The following is a 19,076-nucleotide window of genomic DNA, read 5'->3' as shown; positions in this document are numbered from 1 at the left end:
CAAGTAGGAGAGATATAGTGGGTACCATATTTTACCAGGAAGACTGACTGCATTTTAGACCATGACAGGGCAGGTTCCCAGGTAAGCCACAGGCTTGGAAATCATAAAAGTGTATTTTCCAGTAAAGATGTTACTTTCTCACTGGTTGCCTCTTCAGCTTTTCTATCATGGCATTTTACAGGTACCAGGACGTCACTTATTTATTGTCCTGTGAGAGACTTTGTGGAATTGTGGTTGTTTGCAGTTAAGCAATCTGATCAGTAAAGACTGTGGCATCGCTGAGTAGTAAATGACTAATCTTTGTGGACACATAAATGGACTAGGGGTAGGTGTGTTATGGCCTGGGGAAGTGGATGCAGCAAACACTTGACTGGGGACTGCCACCATAAATCCCAAAAGGCTTTCCAAGTCCTAGGAGAGTGGAGTTTGTCTCCTGTGGTTCTGGGTGTGTGGTTAAGCACAGACCTTTTTTTTTTCCTTCCTTGCTTGATACAGCAGGATTCATGAGTCTGCCTCTGCTGTGGAAACTGCCTTGGTGTCACAAATTCTGCTTAGGCAGGGCATTGAAGCTAGAAATACAAGTACATTTGAAAAAAGCCTTTTGTTTGCATGGTCGTCCAAAGGTGCATCCCCCTGCTTATGTGCATGCACTACTAACAAGTAAAATTGCGCATTCAGGTGACACCAATAGAGAATTTGTGATAATTCAGGCAAGCACTAGGTCGGCCTATTACATACCTTGCAGCATGAGAAGGGAGAGTGTGATAGCAAATTAATAGAAACAGTAGCACTTCATGTAATGTGCCCTACATAATAACATTTCCCCATAACAACTCCCATGACATCTCAGCCCTGAATAAACTCACAATTTCACAAGGCTGAATGTGAAAAGTGAGCCTTGGCTTGCTGCCATAACAGACTTGGGTTCAGATTCTGCCTCAGAGGCTGTCCAAACCTCGATTTTCTTATTTGCAAAATGGGGCAGTCCATGTAGCACTCACCTGGTGGGTTATTGTGAGAATTCAGTGAGATCCTCTGTGTCACATGCTTAGCTTAGTAAAGTGTAGTTAGATATAAAAACCATGTAATATGTAGTCCATTCGTTGTTCCCATTATACTCAAAGAATAGATTTTTACAAGTAGTGCAGGGGAAGCAGATGATAATTTTGACCCCAAGGAATTAGATTCAGACTCTGCTTGTGCGTTTTCCAGCTGGAAGACGAATCAGTTCATTTCTCTAGATCTTAGTTTTCTCATCTGTAAAATGAATGGATTGTGGGAGATGAATTCTGAGGTCCCTTCCAGTGCTGAAGTTTGTGATGATCTTTAGAGAAGGGGATGTTGACACAGCGAGGCCGTCAGTCCTCAGTAAGCACCACAGCTGTAGCCATTATTTAAAAAGAGAAAGCTCAAATGAAGAAATGAAGGAATGTGATGCCAGGCACGGGCCAGCCTGCAGACGCCTCATGGCTTAGGAGAGGGATGCTGTGCTCCGAGAGTGTGTCAGGAGAAGGCCTGGCTCTTCGTTCTGGCTGAGATGGTGTTCTCTCTCAACAGTTTCCTGATTTATTTTTTCAACTACAGATGCAGTAAACATTAGGTTCTGACTCCTTCCCTTCCCCTTGGAGTGCCTCTCATCGCCAGATTTGCCCTTTGTGTGTGGCACAGAGCACTTGGAGGCCCACCACGTAAGAAGGTGTAAAGTCCTCTGGCATTAGAATTAGGAAGGGCCTTAGGGATTCTCTGGGTGGGAAGTTTTCCTTATAATTTGTCTCTTTGAATTCTGAGACGTGCTTCTTGAGAAGGTTTCCATTGGCCTCACCAGGTGGCCATAGAAGAGATTAAGACCTTCAGTTCTAGAGCTGCCTTCTCATTTTCCAGAGGAGGAAACGGAAGCGTAGCAAGATGATGTGTCTGGCTGAAGTCCAGTAGCAAGTTAGTGGCCGGGCTGGAGGTCGAGTGCAGGCCTCTGATCCTTCAGCAGCAGGGCGGCCTCATGGAGCCGAGTGTGGAGACATTTGGAATTGTTCTGCCAAAGTTAGACTAGCTGGAGGCACTCATGGGCCATGTGGAATTGGTTCTTTGACATCCAAGCACCCACAAATCAAGTACAGTATGGCACAGCACAATATGCATTCACTTGTTTAAGAGCATTTATGAGCCTTCCTCCTTTGAGTCCTCCTGACTCTCCTTGTCATGAAATGGCTGTGACCCTGGGTTCTAAAGGCTTGGACAGCGGAGCTAGGCCTGTGGCAGATCCTGCCATACCTCTCTCAGCTCTGACACCATCCAGGAAGCTTTTGGGTCTGGAGCACATGAGCCAAGGTCAGACACACTGAAAACAATTAAAAGGCATGGTTGCCTTTTTGTGTGTTTGGGGACAAGACTTGTACCAAAGAAGGGACAGAACTATGGCTGGAGGTTGGTGGAATGATTATGACATGGGAGAGCAAGAAGGCTGAACAACTCAACTCTTAATTTGGTTCTTTGGACAAGAAAGGACAGAACAAAAATGGTCCATGGAGAGTGAAAGTCCAAGATCAGCAAGGCTAGTTGGTCAGCATGTAGCTGCTCCCGTAGGGTTCAAATTACTGGGCTTGGACAGATGTTTTAGAGTATGAAATAACTGGCAGATGGCATTGTAGGACCACTTTGATTAACCTTTGAAAGCTCTTAGGGATTGGGAGCTCCTATAGGCTTGAGGAAGGGTCAGTGGTTATCACAAGTTTCAAAAAATGAACTTGACTTCTATTCCTGGAAAAATTCATAAAATGGAATTTTAATAGGGACCATGAATCATGAAGTTGAACTAAAAGAAATCGACTTCGCCAACTACGAGAGGGCTAGATTGCAGGGAATTCATTTGGGAAAGATCTGGGGCTCTTAATGGACTGCAAACTCAGTATGAGTCAACTGTGTAATATGACAGCCAAAAGCCAATTCAGTCTGAGGCTACATTAAAGTAGAGTAAGCAGGACCTGATGGGTAAAAATTGTGTCATGTTGTACCCTGGTCAGCCCACATATAGACAATTTGGGGGCATATTGCTTTCTGGAGACCACATTTCAGGAAGAACATTGGAAAATGGAAAAATACCTAAAGGAGGGCAGCGTAGATGGTGAATGGCCTCACGATGATGCCATAAGGAGGACAGATTAAAGAAACCTAGGCAGGTTGAGACCAGAAGACCTAGGAGACTAGAAATGTTTTCTTCAAGTCTAGGAGGGCCATTGTGTAGAAGTGGGACCATGTTTGTTCCACTCCTGCTGTGTGCCGGACACTGTGGGAATACAAAGACAGGCAGAAGACTTTGAGGAGTTCCCCATCTAAAGAGAGAGACTATGGGCAAACAACTCTGGACAGACAAGCTGTGGACAGTGTTGACTGGAAGTGATCCCCTGAGGACGGGGGCTTCCTGTAGATGGCAGGGTTTGAGCTTGGACTTGGAGAAAGCTAGGGAAGCCAGGAGGTAGAGATGAGGAGGGAGAGCATTCCAGGTGTAGGGGACAGCCAGGGAAGGTGACCAGAAGTATGGGGAGATCATCTGTCCTGTGCGAAGAATAGAAAAGAGGCCAAACTCACTGGATCACAGGATAAATGGGTGCGAAAGTGGGGTGTGTAATATATGAGAAGACTGCAAAGGTTGGGAAAGGTACCAGGTTATAGAGCTCTTTGACTGCCAAACAGAGGGTGGTTTTTTTGTTTTTTTGGTTTTTTTTTTACATATGATCGTGGAGGTAATTGGGGAGCATTGAAGTTTGTTGAGGCAGGGGAGACACGTTAACACCTGCATTTTAGAAAATGCAGGTGTTACTCACTTTGGCAGCTGAGTAGAAGAGAGACTGTATGAGGGAGACCCATTACCAGGCTGTTATCATGTATGACAGGGTTGTCCAAGGCATGTTGGAGTCAGATGGTGGAGAACCTTCTTCTTTGCCGGTATGAGCCCATGATGGTTTTCAAGAAGTGCAGTGAGTAGCATGTTCCTGTCCCTTGGAAGATCAACCACCTAGCAGGGTATAGGATGGAGTGATGTGGTTCCAGGCCGGAAAGGCAGGGAATATCTGTCAGTCTACTGTTAGGATAAGGTTGATGAGATGTGATGGCAGCCTGAGCTAACGTGTGACAGCAATGGGAATAATGACCAGTGAAAGATGACTCCAAGGAATGTTGCAGAGGAAGAGTGAATGGGTCTTGGTGACTTCATTGGTGCATAGAGTGAAGGGGACAGTGACTCCAAGGTTAGGATTATGGAGATTGAAGGTGCCATTGACAGAAATGGGCAAGTCAGGAAGAGGAGCAGGGATGCAGAGTCAATGATGATTCCCTTTGGCACGGGTTGAACTTGAAGTTCTCAAGCTTAGGAACCGTATGGTATTTGATCTCCCAGAATGAAATACAGTGTCCTGGACACAGCTGACAGTTAAGTGTTATTTGGGCTTCTAATTAGATGCTAGAATGAGTGCAGCAGCTCCCAGAAGAGAAAAACCTGCAGTGGCTAGAAAAGGTGTAATTGAAGACGCAGACCTTCCTAGAGGCTTTTATGTGTGAGGTTTCTTTTTGTTTGGTGGCTTGCAGTACTGCTTCGTCGTCCATGGAGGGGGAGCCTTAGGAGGAAACTCTTAATTATCTTGGATTGTACCTCTATGCAGTTGGGACATAAATTGAAAATTAATGTAGCCAACTTTCTGTGAAATGGATCCTGTTACTGGTGGAGTTGTGCTTCTCCCAGTGACCATCGTCTATCCTAGGCAATGCTGCAGTGGTGACTGTGGGTCAGTTTAAATCTGGATTAAGTAAATAGTTAGGAAATGAAGTTTCAGACTGATGTCTTTCTGTGTAGATGCGCCATACTCCATCGAGCCCTCAGAGCTGTAGCCTTCTCATCATAAAATGTCTAGACCAGAGCTTGTACTACAAACTTTTCAGAGATGATCTGGGGAGAGGAGTTGATGAATAAACGTAGAAATGTGAAATGCCTATCATTCTTCTTACATGTTCGGTCTTTTCCTCCTCCTTTTAGATCTAAAGGTGCAATTCTGAACATCTCGTCTGCCAGTGGCATGTACCCAATTCCACTGCTGACTGTTTACTCAGCAACCAAGGTAAAGTTTATTTGGGGAAAACAAAGGTTGGAGTAGATTAAGTGAGAAGAGATAGAAGTTTGAATTTCTTGTAGTTTCCTTCTTGGAGAATAGCAGAATGACTCTATTGCTAGATGGCAGTTCAGGAAGATCTTCTGACACTTCCCCAGGCAATTCATGTAAAATCTGTGGGTTTCAGGAAGATCCCCATGATTTATCTACTAAATCATAGATAGATTGTGACCTGTTGTGGTAGATTAAGTTCCCATATTAATGAACTTGTTGCTCCTTTGTGTATTTATTATTGTCAGTTTAAAAATGGACCAGAAAGAAGAACCAAAATGTTCTTTGCCCCTTTTGGAAGGGAAAGAACACTCATCTAGTTTGACCATAGGCTCATAGACTTGACCTAATCTAGTTTGGCATCTCCTGTATGTGAAAATATGAATTTCCAATTCTGTTGCTGCGGGAAAAGTTATATCTAGGTATTACTCTAAGTTGAGGAACATTTGAACTTTAAATCTGTTTTAAATGACTAGCTTGCACCCTTTCATTCATTCAGCAAACATTTATTTAGTACCTACTGTGCGGAGAGCTATACTCAGTTTTTAAGAATAAACAGTTTACATAAAACATAGGCTCCCTTCCATAGAGTTTATGGTCTGATGGTCCTTTGGCTGTGGTATATAAGAGGGTCAAACTCAGACCTCTTGTTCTTCGAAGACTCCATTTTTCCATAGCAGTGAGTTAACTTTCTACATAAAAAGCAATGGTGATTATGGACACGTATAACAGAAGTGGAAAAGCAGCCTGTAAGGGTTTTGGAAACAATTTTCACAGCCTCGCTTATGTTGTTTTCTAACGTATTGACCAACATATTGGAGAGCTAAGTGCCTATAAGTTAATGTTGTGGTCATTGCTGCCAAACTCCCACGAGCCATGGAGGGCTGGGCCTCTGCTCAAGCTGTCTGTGGCTGCTATGAACCTAGCGTTCTTGGGACCAAGCATATGGCGTCATCTTCCATGTGGACCTGTGAACTTTTCTAACCCTGGCCAACCACCTCTTAAGTGGGTCAGCGTTCAGTATAGATTGGAAGCTAACCAGGCTGGATCATCAGTGTAAATCCATCTCTACACTGGGGGTAGGGTCGTGTGCTCTTCCTGTCATCTCCCCATGCACAAGGGAACTCAATGTCATCAAACCTATCTTGGGAACAAGAAGGGAGAATGTTGAGAAATACAAGAGAATCTGATCACTAGAATATACAGGGAAACCAGTGCATGGAAGAGACTCAAAAAACCAGTTTTTTAAGTGGATAGAATTTTACCATTTAGTCTGTTAGGCATGCTTTTCCATTTAAGATAATGGGTAATTAACTTTTTCTCAACTTGTCTCTAGAAGTAAGAAAAGGGACACTTATTCCTATTCAGCACATTCAAATTTATTTTCATAATATTTTACCAAAAGAGAAAGCAATATTCCTAGTTATTAGGTTTATTTTTTATTCTGATGTACTGGAAGAACTTCGGATGTGTGACCTGCGGTAAGAAACCACAGCAGGAGAATTATGGGCAGCGCCTTGGACGGCTACTCAGCAAAGATTGCCTTGAATATAGTTCTTTTCAGAAGTTTATTAGTGACATCTCAGCAGTCTTATCAGGATGTATTCTTAATTAAACAAAGGTAATAACTTCCTTTAATAGGATAGGAAAAGGGCACACATGTGACTTTCACATTTGAATAGAACCATTTGTTACTCTTTCAGTATGGTAACATTATACACCTTACACTTATAGAAGACATGATCCCAAATCCACAGAAATGTTAGCTGTTACAAGAACCACATAATTTGGTAAGAGTCAGACTGGGGTCATGGAAAGGCACCAGCCTGAGGGTGAGATGTGCTGGGGCTGATCTTGGAAAGGAGCCTCTGTTTCTTCATCTTTAAAATGGAACTAGTCATGTTTGTGCTTCCTGCAGTGATCTGTGCAGAACGAGCTCTCTGAGTAGGATAGTTGTCATTGTTCCCTCAAGACACACTCTCGCTCCATTTGTTCATTGGGGTGCAAGTATGTTGTCACTGTATCAACCTTTGAGCTCCGTGCTGTGGCTGCACAGTACAGCTTTCTCATGAATGCAAGTACAAATGGCTCTGCATGGACCATGCCCACTACTGGAGCAGAGTGGGGCAACGTCAAAGCACATGTCCTGCTCTGGGTCACTCATTACATGATCTTCACACACAGAACGTAGCACAGCGTGGAGACAGGGAATGAGCTGGGAGGTCCCTTGGAGATGCCTCATGTTTGTAAGAGAAAACCTTGGTAGCATAATACTTTGAACGGGGGATGCTCATTTAAATAGCTGAAATGATGTGTGCCTTTGTAGCATGCAATAAGGCCTGACTTTACTCTGTCAGTGTCGTTAGGGAAAGAAAAGAGCCAAACCACTGCCTACAATACATACATTTTCTTTGGTTTGTGTCAGCTGCTGAGACACTGATATGACTGCTCCTCTTTTGAAAGAACACACATACACACGCACCCCTTTTTTGAGCTGCGAGGGAAATACCCATGTGCATATGCCAATGGCCTGAGCCTGTAGAATGGATTGCTTCTTTAAGGCTTAGTGGAATCTGAGACTTGCTTCCCGTTCTGCCGCATTAACCAGAATGTTGTCAGCTCAGTGCCTTGAAAGTCAGGCATGATAGAACATGCATTATACCTAAAGCACAGTCGATCAGATGTTTCCCATGTATGTGCCAGGTGCTTACTAGGCACTCAGGCTGCAGAGGTGGGATGGGCTCATCCTCTTACCTTCCTGAAAGGGGACTCCAGCTTATTGCTTTGGAAAAGATGGAAAGTGTTCTCTCATGTGTCTGCACCTGCTGGATCTCCCCTCCCCAGAGGACCCTTGACTGTTGGTCTCAGTGTCCCCTTCCAGCTCGCAGAACTCAGACAGAATTCTGACTATGCTTTTGTTCATATTGTGATTGGAAGAGAGGGGTTATGTGTTTTAGTAGCTAGGAATAAAAAAAATCCTTCTTGGAAAGTAGTAGAATTATGAAATTAAATTAATGAACTTGGGACGATTATGTTCTACCAAATGACCAGAATCATAAGCAGATGGAGGAGGAGGATGACGACTCTGATTTTTGTAGCGTTTCATGTTTGTTTGTCACAGCCACTCCCTTAGGTTAGAGCATTTTTTTTGATGTCACTGATAAGCTGGTCACGTAGGTGGCAAATGGTCGAGCCAGACCTTGAGCCTTGCCACGTCTTCTAGCCCCAGGAAGCGTCGTGCTTGCTTCCTTGACCCCAAACTGGCTCCAGAGGACTTCTTCCCACTGAGTCCTAATCAGACCAGCCTAATCTGCTTAACCAGAATCTGGCTTGATGATGGCTTTGCTGTCAAAAGCCAACTTGTTGTTGTGTTGCATTGTCTGAGGTCTCAGTCTTTATCTAAAGTAAAACCAACGGTGAGGAACCTGCACGTTTCCTGGTTGCCAGATTATTTCTTGTTTCCAAGACAACAAATCAGCCGATTGATGTCATCTCTGTGTTTTTTTTCTCCCCCTCCCACCTCATGCAGGCTTTTGTGGATTTCTTCTCCCAGTGCCTCCATGCGGAATACAGGAACAAGGGCATCTTTGTGCAGGTGAGTGGAGTTTGTTTCTTTTAAAGCATCCCTGTTATTGCATGGTTGCCACAGCAACTGGGGCTGCCTTGGCAACGAAAGGAAATCACGTTCCTAAGTAAGTGAATATGACGTTGACACATCATTAAAGATACAGTTTCCGTTTGGTTTTTGCCAGGGAAATCTAGACTTCTGAAAATGTTCCCCGAACTTTTAAGTGGGGATTCATGCCTAAAGCCAAACCAAGAACATTGGAAGGGGTTTAGCATAATTAGTTCAGGTTCTTATGTACCACAGCTTATAGAGAAGGCTGTAGAGTCATGGGGTTTAAAGCTGGCAGGAACCTTTGATTGCATGGGGTCCTCTCCTCTATGGAGAGATGAAGGAGAGTCCTGGAAAGGGAAATTCACTTGCCTAAGGTCCCATAGGTTATGAGTAGAAGAACTTAACTTAATTCACAGCCAGGGTCTCAGAGCCTGAATCCAGGGTTCTTTTCTCCTGCACCGGCCTGCTCCATGAAGACTTCTGCGCAACAGACTTGAACTTTGACCCCTCTAATTAAAATTCTAATGTATTCACCATTGCATTGTCAACCCTCAGATCTGTGTGTGCCACGAGGATGGTAGGCAGAGACAAAAGGAATGTGTCCTATAAGAAAGCTGAGGCTACTGCTGGCTGGATGCTGGAATGATATTTAGGCTAATCTCTGATCTTATCCAGCAACATACCAGAATGCTGCTGTAGCAACAATGCTCTGATGACTGGCGGTGCCAAAGGGTGGGAGCCCCCAGAAGTCATGCTAGGTGCCTTTATCGATGCCAGTCTCAGTCCGTTTTTGAGGAGTAGCCAAGGGCACAGGATAATAATGGTCCATGGGATAACTGTCATGACGGGCATCAACAAGTACACCTCTGGGAATGTGCAGATGCCCAGGCAGTCAGGGCCAGCCCCATCTCAGAGTTGGAGGGGAGCTCAGAGATAACTGGTGAAACCTGTACCCGAGAATGGATCCTCACTGTAATGTGTTCAGCAAGTGGTGTCCAGCTTCTCCTTGAACCTTCCAGGACCATCAGAAGTCCCTGTTCTGTTTTTGGATGGCTCTGTCAAGAAGTTTTTTCTACTCTTTGCTTCTAGTAATGCCTTTGGGACCAAATGAAACATGTCTTAGTTTCTCTTCTGTATGTGTGCCATTTGGACTTGGAGATTGCTATCATGTTTTCCAGCTGCTGTTTGTGAGAACTAGTTGACACCCCTGGGATCCAGGCCCTCCTGCCAGGGCAGCTGTAGAAACCTATCAGTACATCCCAGCTAGGCAATCGCTGGTCCAGCGGAGGAGGGTGAGCAGGGATAGTGCATCAGCCTTCCTGACCTTTCAGTGCCCCCCATAAAGTTTTCAAATCCATATTTCTTTCTCGTTGTGTAAACCTCAGGCAGATCAGTGCTCCCAAAACAACATAGGTACTGTCTTGCCTGTTGAGAGTGGGTTTGTTGTGATCTTATCATTTAACCCTGGAGTCAGCGTAACCCTGACCTGGTCTAAAATCTCACTCCCTTTGGTGTATGTTCTAGCAGCCCTGGTGGTCTGAATACCTCCACCACCAGACCCTGTCTTCCTGCATTCAAACTCTCTCCCTGGATATCCAGTTGTCCTGTGGATAAACTGCTATTTCCAGACCTCCCTGGGAGATGCTAGATTTGAAGGCCTCCAGAGCCCTGACTTTGAGCCCCAACTCTGCCATTTATTGGTTACAGGATCTTGAGGAAGCCATGTTACCTCTTGGGGCCTCTGTGTCCTCATCTGTTAAGTGGGTTGGACTAGTTCTCCAACTTACTGTTCTATGATCTGGGCTTTAATTCTATGTGACACTTCATTATTCCCTTTCTCCCTTAGTCACCCTTGCTTCTTGAATAAAATGTCAATTGTTATAATGTCACGCCATTATTTGTGTTACAAGGATGCCTGTGTCTACTGTCCTCTGTGTCAGTGTGGCATGGAGCTGACCCTGGTTCCTTAATGCTCTTCCAGTGGACTGCAGGGCTGTGGCATTCTAGAAAGGCTTCCAGTATGGTCCCAGCCATACACCATATGTGTGTTGCTTGCCCAAGCACCGTATGGAGATGCTTGTCACTCTCTTGGCCACAGCAGTTCTCAGAAAGCTGGCTGAGTCATAGAGGGAATTCAGTCTACCCTGGTGGAGGGAATACCCACACCTACAAACTCATTGATTTCAAAAGAAGCAGCGAGAGTAGTGGGAGAGGTACTCCAGATCTATATGGCCCTTTGACAATCTATGAAAAGGCCTTCCCATAATCCACAAGCGCTTCTAAAGCACTCGCTATGTGCTAGGCCCTGGGCACAGGAGGCAAGGCAGAAACGCCAAGCCTGCCTTCCAGGAGCTTGTGTTCTAATGAGGGAGCCAACATGTAAGTAATGGGGCAGACAGAGTAGATAGAAGGTGGCCTGGGAAGGGGAGGCTTTCCAGAGGTTCTCTCATTTGATTCCCACCACAGTTCTCTGAGGGAAGTTTCTTCTCCCAATTTTACTGAAGTGACAGGCTCGCAGAGGAAGTGACTTGCCTCAGTGGAAAATGGAAATGGAATGGGGCCCAGACCCATCTCACAGAGTCAGAAGGCATGTCAGAGGTCTTGTCTGTATCTGGTGTACAGAAAACCAGCATGCTTTAGGAGTAGCTGGCCAGCGTTTCAGGGAAAGGGCGGGTAGTCCTTTGCACTTCAGGATAACTCTGATTATTAGGAAACTTTCTTTCCTAAGAAAACCGCCTCTCTGCATCTTCCCCCCATTGTTTGTAGCTCTGCACTGTATTGGCAAGGTCGGACCCCTCTTCTTAGACAGCCCTTCGGATATTTGGAAGCCTTGTCTTCAGGTAAAACATGCCCAGCTCTTCCAGTGTGTGATGGCCATGGTTACGAGTTCCCCTTTTATGGACTCTGCCCAGGTCACCAGTGCACTTCCCCAAATGTGCTGATCCACAATATTCCTGATCTGGGCTGACTTGGCCAATTGCAGGCCCCTGTGAAGGGGGGGGCCTACCTTGCCCCCCAACACAAACTGCCGACCCACTGCCCCCATCGTGGTGGGCAGGGAAACCTCAGAGGGAGAGACAGGAAGCTGCTTGTCACTTAGCTCCAATCACCACTTTGACCATCAACTCTTCTCTAGATAGAAATAGCCCAGAACTCAACCCTGGAGCCCTGAGAATTGAACTCCTCCAGACCACCAGCCTGCATTTAGCCTGACCTCCAGTGCTATCATCAAAGAGAGCAGCCCTAGTGTGGAAGGCCCCAGTATCTCTGCCCAGCTTCTTAGCACTAGTGGGCACATAAGCCCTAGAACCTTAATGAGAGCAGTCCTCTCCTAGACAACAGATCCTGCTTCTTGTCCAGCCTATAGAGCCTTCATCCTCAGAAACGACTCTTGGGAGATGTAACCTAGCAACTACCTATGCAGGTGCTGCAACTCCCACTTGTTCAGCAGCCACAGCTGTGGAAGACACCTCCCCTCCCCCAGTCTTTGGCACCATCAGATGGCTTACCAGTAGAGCCATGTGGAAGTGATGGTCAAACAAGATTGTTGGCCATCTGCATTGTCCCTGTGCCCTCAGACCATTGAGTCTTTCCATCTGACTCATTGCTCAGACCTCCTCTGTTGTCTCCCCCATTAGAGTGGGAGCTCTTTGAGAGCAAGGAGCCTGTCCTTGGAGCAGGGCCTCCTCTCCCCAGGACTCAGCACAGGGCTTTGCAACAGTAAGCATTTAGAAAACGCCCTTTTCATTCATTTGTTGATGCAGCTGAAGGTGGCACAAGCTTTGGGGACGAACTCATTGCCTGCATTAATATCCTGTTCAGGGAGTGCTCTTGACTTTCTCTGCCAACTCTGGGGTATTCCCTCCGAATGGGGAGACCATCCGTTAATGCAACTTTTGGCCACCATCCTTTTTCCCTGTGGTAGAATGCTAAGTGTTTATGTGGGAGAGGGCTCATAATGTGTGTGTGTGTGTGCGTGTGTGTGCGTGTGTGCGTGTGTGCGTGCGTGTGCATGTGTGTGTGCGTGTGCACGTGTGTGTGCGTGTGTGTGTGCATGTGTGCGCGCGCACGTGTGCACGCGCGTGTGTGTGCACGCGTGTGTGTGTGCACGTGTGCGTGTGTATTTGTTTATCAGTAAAGTAAGAGACCTTCAATGTCAAATTGTGATTGAAGGTTAAAAAACAAATTATGTCAGAATGAAACTCAGAATAAAATGGTGAATGTTTCTTGAGGGTTATTTTGTTTCCTCTGTAGGTAATGGTTTTGTCCCAAGACATACGTCTTCACTCTCAGCTAGTTACAGGGAAGCAGGTTTTGACTCAAAATAAAGACCTGGAATGCACCATCTGGGGAGGTGGTGAGTTCTCTCCATCACTGAAGATGGTTGAGCAGAGGCTAGATGCTCACTTGTCAGGAATGCTGCATATTGGGTGTGGATGCAGGGGTTGGAGAGGATCTTGGGAGCCCCGTCCAGCTCTGGGGTTTTTGCCTGGTTGAGCTTGATCCTTGGGTGCTGTCCTTGCTCAGACATCTCTAGTAAGGGTCTGCAGTCACTCCTAGAGGTTCTGTTACAGTATACCTCTGGGATAAACGAGCTTGGACTTTCCAAGTCTATTATCTGTAAACCAGAGTTAAATAAGTTTTAGTTCCTTCAGACTTGAGGAAGTGATGCTACTGCTTTATTTGTAATAACAGTATCTATGTAGGGCTTTAAGGTTTGCAAAGTGCTTCACAGATATTATCTCATTTTATCCTCTGGGAGGTCGGTGCTGTTAGCCTCAGCTGTCCAATGACTCGCCTCGGGTCACAGGGCTGAATTTGAACTCAGGCCTTCTTGACTCCAGGCCCAGCACTGCCTGCAGCACTGCCTGCCTGCCTAAACAAGGATCCCTTTTCTTCTCCTTCCTTTGCTACCCTCTCCCCACTCCCTCCATTGGGGAAAAGTATTTTTCACACGTGTCTTTTCTTATTCCCTTGATTCAGTTTCTTAGGGGTTGAAAGAGATGTGTTTGATATTTTCCCTTCTTGGAACCAATTTCAGATTTCTCTCACTGGCCAAACCTTTTTCTCCTTTTTTCCTTCTTACCTCTTTTCCTTACATACTTGTTTTCATAGGTGAGAAGACTCACCCTCTTTTCCTCATCTTTGGTGTTTGATTCTTTAATCCAAATGCTGACGAATAGAAAGAATTCTTGATAGAGTAGCGTAGTGATAACAAGATTATGTGCCTCTGAATTGCTGGCCTTCAGTGGAATTCGGAATTGAATGGAGCAGGCCTGTGATTTCACAGGTGTCAGGAGGACACGCTGCTGTCCAGGGTGAGCCACTGGGAGGTGGCACTGGAAATCCCATCTTCCTAACTCTTATGCTTGCTCTCTCTCCACTGCTTTCCACTTCCAACACTCTAGGCATTGAGTGATTTTCTTTAAAACAGCATGTTCTGTCTAGATGAGGACGACAAGGGCTTGGTGCTTATCCCCAAGCACAGGGCAAGCTCAGTATTCATTAACTCTTTGCCTACTCTGCAGTCGAGGACAATGGTATAAGACTTGCTAAGCACTGACTTCAGGTACCTCAGAAATATTCCTTCTGTGTTTAGCAGGGATAGAAAAGCACCTTCCCCATCATCACCACCACTCTTCCCATCTTTCTCTTGCTGTCCCTGGGAGGCTGTTCATGGACCAGCACATTCACAGTTCATAGCATATCTTAGATAGCCCTTTGAAGCAGCTGAGAATGGTGTGAGCTGATGGAGCCTGGATATTAGGACACGACATAGCAGGAATGGTTTTATGCTGGGCGATTGGAGCCCCATTTGGGCCAGAGACCTTGTTCTCTTTGAAGAAGATACTGACCCACTTTTGTTTCTGGAATTGTAGAGTCTAGAATCTATAGGGTATTTGGCCATGGCAGCTGCTTGAGAGGCCAGATCATTCCCTGGATGAGAAACCAAATCCTTGGTATTACTGCCAGACGAAAGAACATTTTGCCAACTGAGACTCCTTTCTCATCATTGTCTTCCATTATGACTGGAAATTAAATTGACTGTTACTCTTCGCAAGAGTCAGTCTCATGTATAAGGCCTGTCTTGGCCTTACTCCAGATCTGGCATCCATCAGTCCTCTGATCCTTATCTTTACTGCTTTGACCAATCAAGAGCTGGGCAGATTGCTACCCACAGTCACACTCACTTCATTGACCTGGCAGTTTCTTTCTGTTTCTGCTCTAGAGGGATGGGTCACATTTGGTTTTCCGATGGATCAGTCAATGGACAAATTGAAGAGCTGAGAAGGAGAGAACAATTTCAGATTCATTCCAGTGATGCCAGGTTGATTGTTTTGATTTAAGAAGATTCTGTGCCTCCTTTTAGTGGGCTCTTTTTTACATTGAATTCTTCTGTTGCATTACCTGTGCTCCCAAAACATATTTAATTTTAACCTTGAAAATCTCTTTTTCCCATTACAGGATCCATTTGATTAAAGAGAACTAGCAGATTCTAATCCTTAGTTTTTCCTTTAATTGTTACCTATTCTTTTTTAAAATTAATTTGTTTTCAGTTTTCAACAATCACTTCCTTAAGTCTTAAATTTTCTCCCCCTCCCTTTCCTCTCCCTCCCTGAGAGAGTATGCAACCTCATATGAGTTCTACATGTACATTCTTATTAAACACATTTTCACATTAGTCATGTTGCATAGAAGAATTAAAATGAGTGAGAGAAACCATGAGAAAAACTAACCAAAACATAACGCAAGAGAAGATAGTCTGCTTCGTTCTGCATTCTGATCCCATAGTTCTTTCTCTGGATGTGGATGGTATTCTGCCTTGAGTCCTTTGGGAACATTTTAGGTCCTTGCATTGCTGTGAAGGGCTTAGTCTATCAGAAACAGTTCTTGCACACTGTGGCTGTTACTGTGTACAGAGTTCGCCTGGTTCTGCTCCTTTCACTCAGCATCAGTTCATATAAGTCCTTCCAGGCCTCTCTGAAGTCTTCCTGTTCATCATTTCTTATGGCACAATAGTATTCCATTACATTCATATACCACAGCTTGTTCAGCCATTCCCCAATGGATGGGCATTCCCTTGATTTCCAGTTTTTTTGCCAGCACAGAGAGCGACTGTAAATGTTTTTGTACATGTGGGACCCTGTCCCATTTTTATGATCTCTTTGGGATGCATCCCTAGAAGCGGTATTGCTGGGTCAAAGAGTATGTACATTTTTGTAGCCCTTTGGGCATAGTTCCAAACCGCTCTCCAGAATGGTTGGATCAGCTCACAGCTCCACCAACAATAAATTAGTGTTCCAACTCTCCCACATCCTCTCCAACATTTATCATCTTCCTGTTTTGTCATGTTAGCCAATCTGATAGGTGTGATGTGGTACCTCAGAGTTGTTTTGATTTGCATCTCTAATCAATAGTGATTTAGAGCATTTTTTTATATGACTATAGATAGCTTGAATTTCTTCCTCTGAAAACTGCCTGTTCAGTATATCCTTTGACCAGTTTCAGTTGGGGAAGGGTTTTCCTTTTTCTCATGGACTGTTTTCATTGCTCTGGTTTAAACAGTCTTATGAATAAGATATAATACAGTAAGGTGAATATATTCCCTTCTGTCCAGGAGCTTCTAGTCTAACAGAAATAAGACATATACAGAAACAATAATGTAAGATAAAATGTGCTTTGAGAAAGAGACAACACAGTGTTAGGGGAGCTAAGAGACAGGAGATACTCCCCTTCTAGCTTGGGGAAATGAGGGAAGGTGAAATTTGATCTCATTCTTGAAGAATGAATGGGAAATGAAGTAGAACTGAAGGCATTCTAGGCAGCTGGACCAGAGTGACTGAAAGAGCATGTCCTGTCTCAAGAGTGACCGAGAGGCTCTTTGGGCCAATGTTGGGAGATGAGGCTGGACAGAATGGTTCTCAGTGACTTCAAATGCGACCTCACACATCACCCAGGTGTTAAGTGGCAGAGCTAAGATTTGTACCACACCATCAGACTCCCATCCGAGCAGTGATACCCCGAGGCCTCTTAAGTGAGCTTGTTTCCTGGGAGCCTGGGGAAGGGAGAGGATGGGACCTAATAGGAAATTGCCTTCCTTAGTCTTTGAAAACAGAAACTGTCTTTTTAATGCTAGTTTAATACCTTTTAGTAAGAACTGGCTCTGGTCTTACACACACTTGCCCTTACCAAAATAGAACCATTTCTTGGCCTGTATCAATATCAGTAGCCACTTCTAGGCATAATTTATTCAGTAGATTCTACCTCTTTGGCTCATTGGAAGAAATACATTTTAATAATAATTTAATACTAAACAAGATTGTTTCTGATTTTTTTTTTTAAAGAGACTCTGCCATTCTAGTTTCCCATTCTTCAGAATTTCTAGGCTTTGCCCAAATTTTCTAAATTGCACCTGGGGCCTTTGGGCTTTGCAGTAGGACCCCGTGTGAGCTGGGTGGCTGTGCTTGTGTCCGTGTCCTCAGTACCGAGGACAGGAGGTAGCCAGTGCTTTAAACTGAAAGGCCAAATGCACATTTACAGAACGCAGCCTTTAGAGCCAACCAGCCTTTCCTTGTAAAGGCAGAGTTTGGGAGTCAGCAGCGTACACTGATAGAGCTGGGATCCGATTCCACCTGGTTAACGTTTCTCTTTTTGAGGAATGTTTTTGTATTGTGGCATTCTAATTAATCAAATTTACTCTGACTTTTTATTTGTTTAATTATGATTTGGTGCCTCTGGCATGAATCTGAGGTGAGGTCATTTTGGGTGAGGAGTGACTAAGAAATTTGCGGGACTTCTACCACTAGAGGAGCATTGGTCACCCATCATCCTGACCACCTGCCCTAGTGACAGACTGGATTGGGTGTTTCTGCAGAAGCTCTGATTGCAAAGAAAAACAGATTTAGTGAAATCTCTTGGGCCTTTCTCTCCCCTGACTCTGGAAACCATGCTAAGAGCGCACATTCTTCTCACAGCTCTTTCAGTGCTTTCTGTGTGACCAGCGAGAGCCATTTGGCCTCTGGAGGCCTCTTTTCCTCCATTAGAGGTCAGGGCTTTGGGATGTGTATGGTCTCAACGATTGCCTCCAGCTCCCCCATTCTGGGCTTCTCTTTCAGATCAGATGAACATCCCTTCACCCAGTGCTGCCTGCCGGGCATAAGGCCCCCACAGCTGGTGCCGCAGATGCAGAGATGGAAAGGGAGCCTGGGCACACACCATGGCAAGGAGCGAGGCTCTGTGAACAGGCTGAGCAGGAGAAAAGGTGTGGAGTCAGGATGCACAATTAGATTCCAGCTCCCACCTTCTTTCTGTGTAGCCTGAGGAGGACAGATATTTTAGCCTCTCTGGGCCTGTTTCCTTATCTGTAAAATGAAGGGGCCGGAATAGATGATCTGTAGGATCCCTTTGGGCCGTAAGCCCTGGACAGCTGCCGCTTTGGCTGCCCAGGAGGGGAGGGCTTTGATTTCAGGTTCTCATGGGTCTTTCAAACGTGCTCCTGGGGTGTCTGCCTGCCTGCTCCCCACCTGTGTGATGAACTGTCCTCTGGCACCACCAAGTGGCCCAGCTGGGCAGTGCAACCTCATGGTTTCTAGCTGCTGTGTGCCTGTTCACCAGTATAAGCTGCAGAGGTGGTGCCTTGAAATTTCCTGGGCTTTGTGTTTCTTTTCAGTGGAATGGTTTGAGTTGGGGGTGAGGGGCTGGCAACGCTGATCCCCTATTTCTCTGAGCTACTTGTGTGCCGAAATGTTGTCAGTGAGACGGTGACAGGAAGGATTTTTGAAGGGAGGTCGCGATCATTCCTCCCAGATACCCCATGTTTGTAACACTTACAAGAAGTGATTGATAAATGCTTTATCTCTCTGCCCCCCGCTGCGTTGATGGCTGGATGGCCTCTCTATGTCCTATAATCCAATGATGCTTCTGACAAACCCACAGATCTCCCTGTTCTCCCATCAGTGTTCTGGGGCCCTCTTCCACATGTCTTGACATTGGGTAAGTAGCATTGGAGGAGATGGGTTCTCTCTATGACCAGCCGCTCTCACAGCTGGAGGAGAGTTCAGGACGGTGGCCAGCACATCTAATGCATGTGCTTTAATCTTTAGTACGCTTTCTACTGGACTTAGCAGGAGGTTGTGATTTTCCTTCACTGGAGTTTGAAATCTTCATCATTTTTTGCTTACTAATCCTGTGCTCTGTTTAGCAGAATAGTTGGGTAAGAACACCCTGTCCTGGACCATTCTGGACTCCCAGCTGATGCCCCAGTCTGGCTTATCCCTGCCATCTTTCTCTTCTTTTTCCTGTTTGGTCAA

General features: G+C 45.3%; 1 protein-coding gene across 1 annotated transcript in view; it reads left to right on the top strand.

The window, feature by feature from the left end:
* The window catches only part of HSD17B12 (hydroxysteroid 17-beta dehydrogenase 12), a 137,222-nt gene that overhangs the window by 116,731 nt on the left and 1,415 nt on the right, over positions 1-19,076 (top strand). Inside the window, exons 8-9 of the mRNA XM_072618404.1 lie at positions 5,024-5,105; positions 8,677-8,742. Coding sequence (XP_072474505.1) covers positions 5,024-5,105; positions 8,677-8,742 — 148 coding nt within the window. The remainder of the gene's footprint in view (positions 1-5,023; positions 5,106-8,676; positions 8,743-19,076) is intronic.

The sequence above is a fragment of the Notamacropus eugenii genome, chromosome 6 (genome assembly GCF_028372415.1).
Source record: "Notamacropus eugenii isolate mMacEug1 chromosome 6, mMacEug1.pri_v2, whole genome shotgun sequence".
NCBI classification, from domain to species: Eukaryota; Metazoa; Chordata; class Mammalia; order Diprotodontia; family Macropodidae; genus Notamacropus; species Notamacropus eugenii.
The sequence above is the reverse complement of the archived record's forward strand: the minus strand, read 5'-3'. Positions and strand labels throughout refer to the sequence as shown.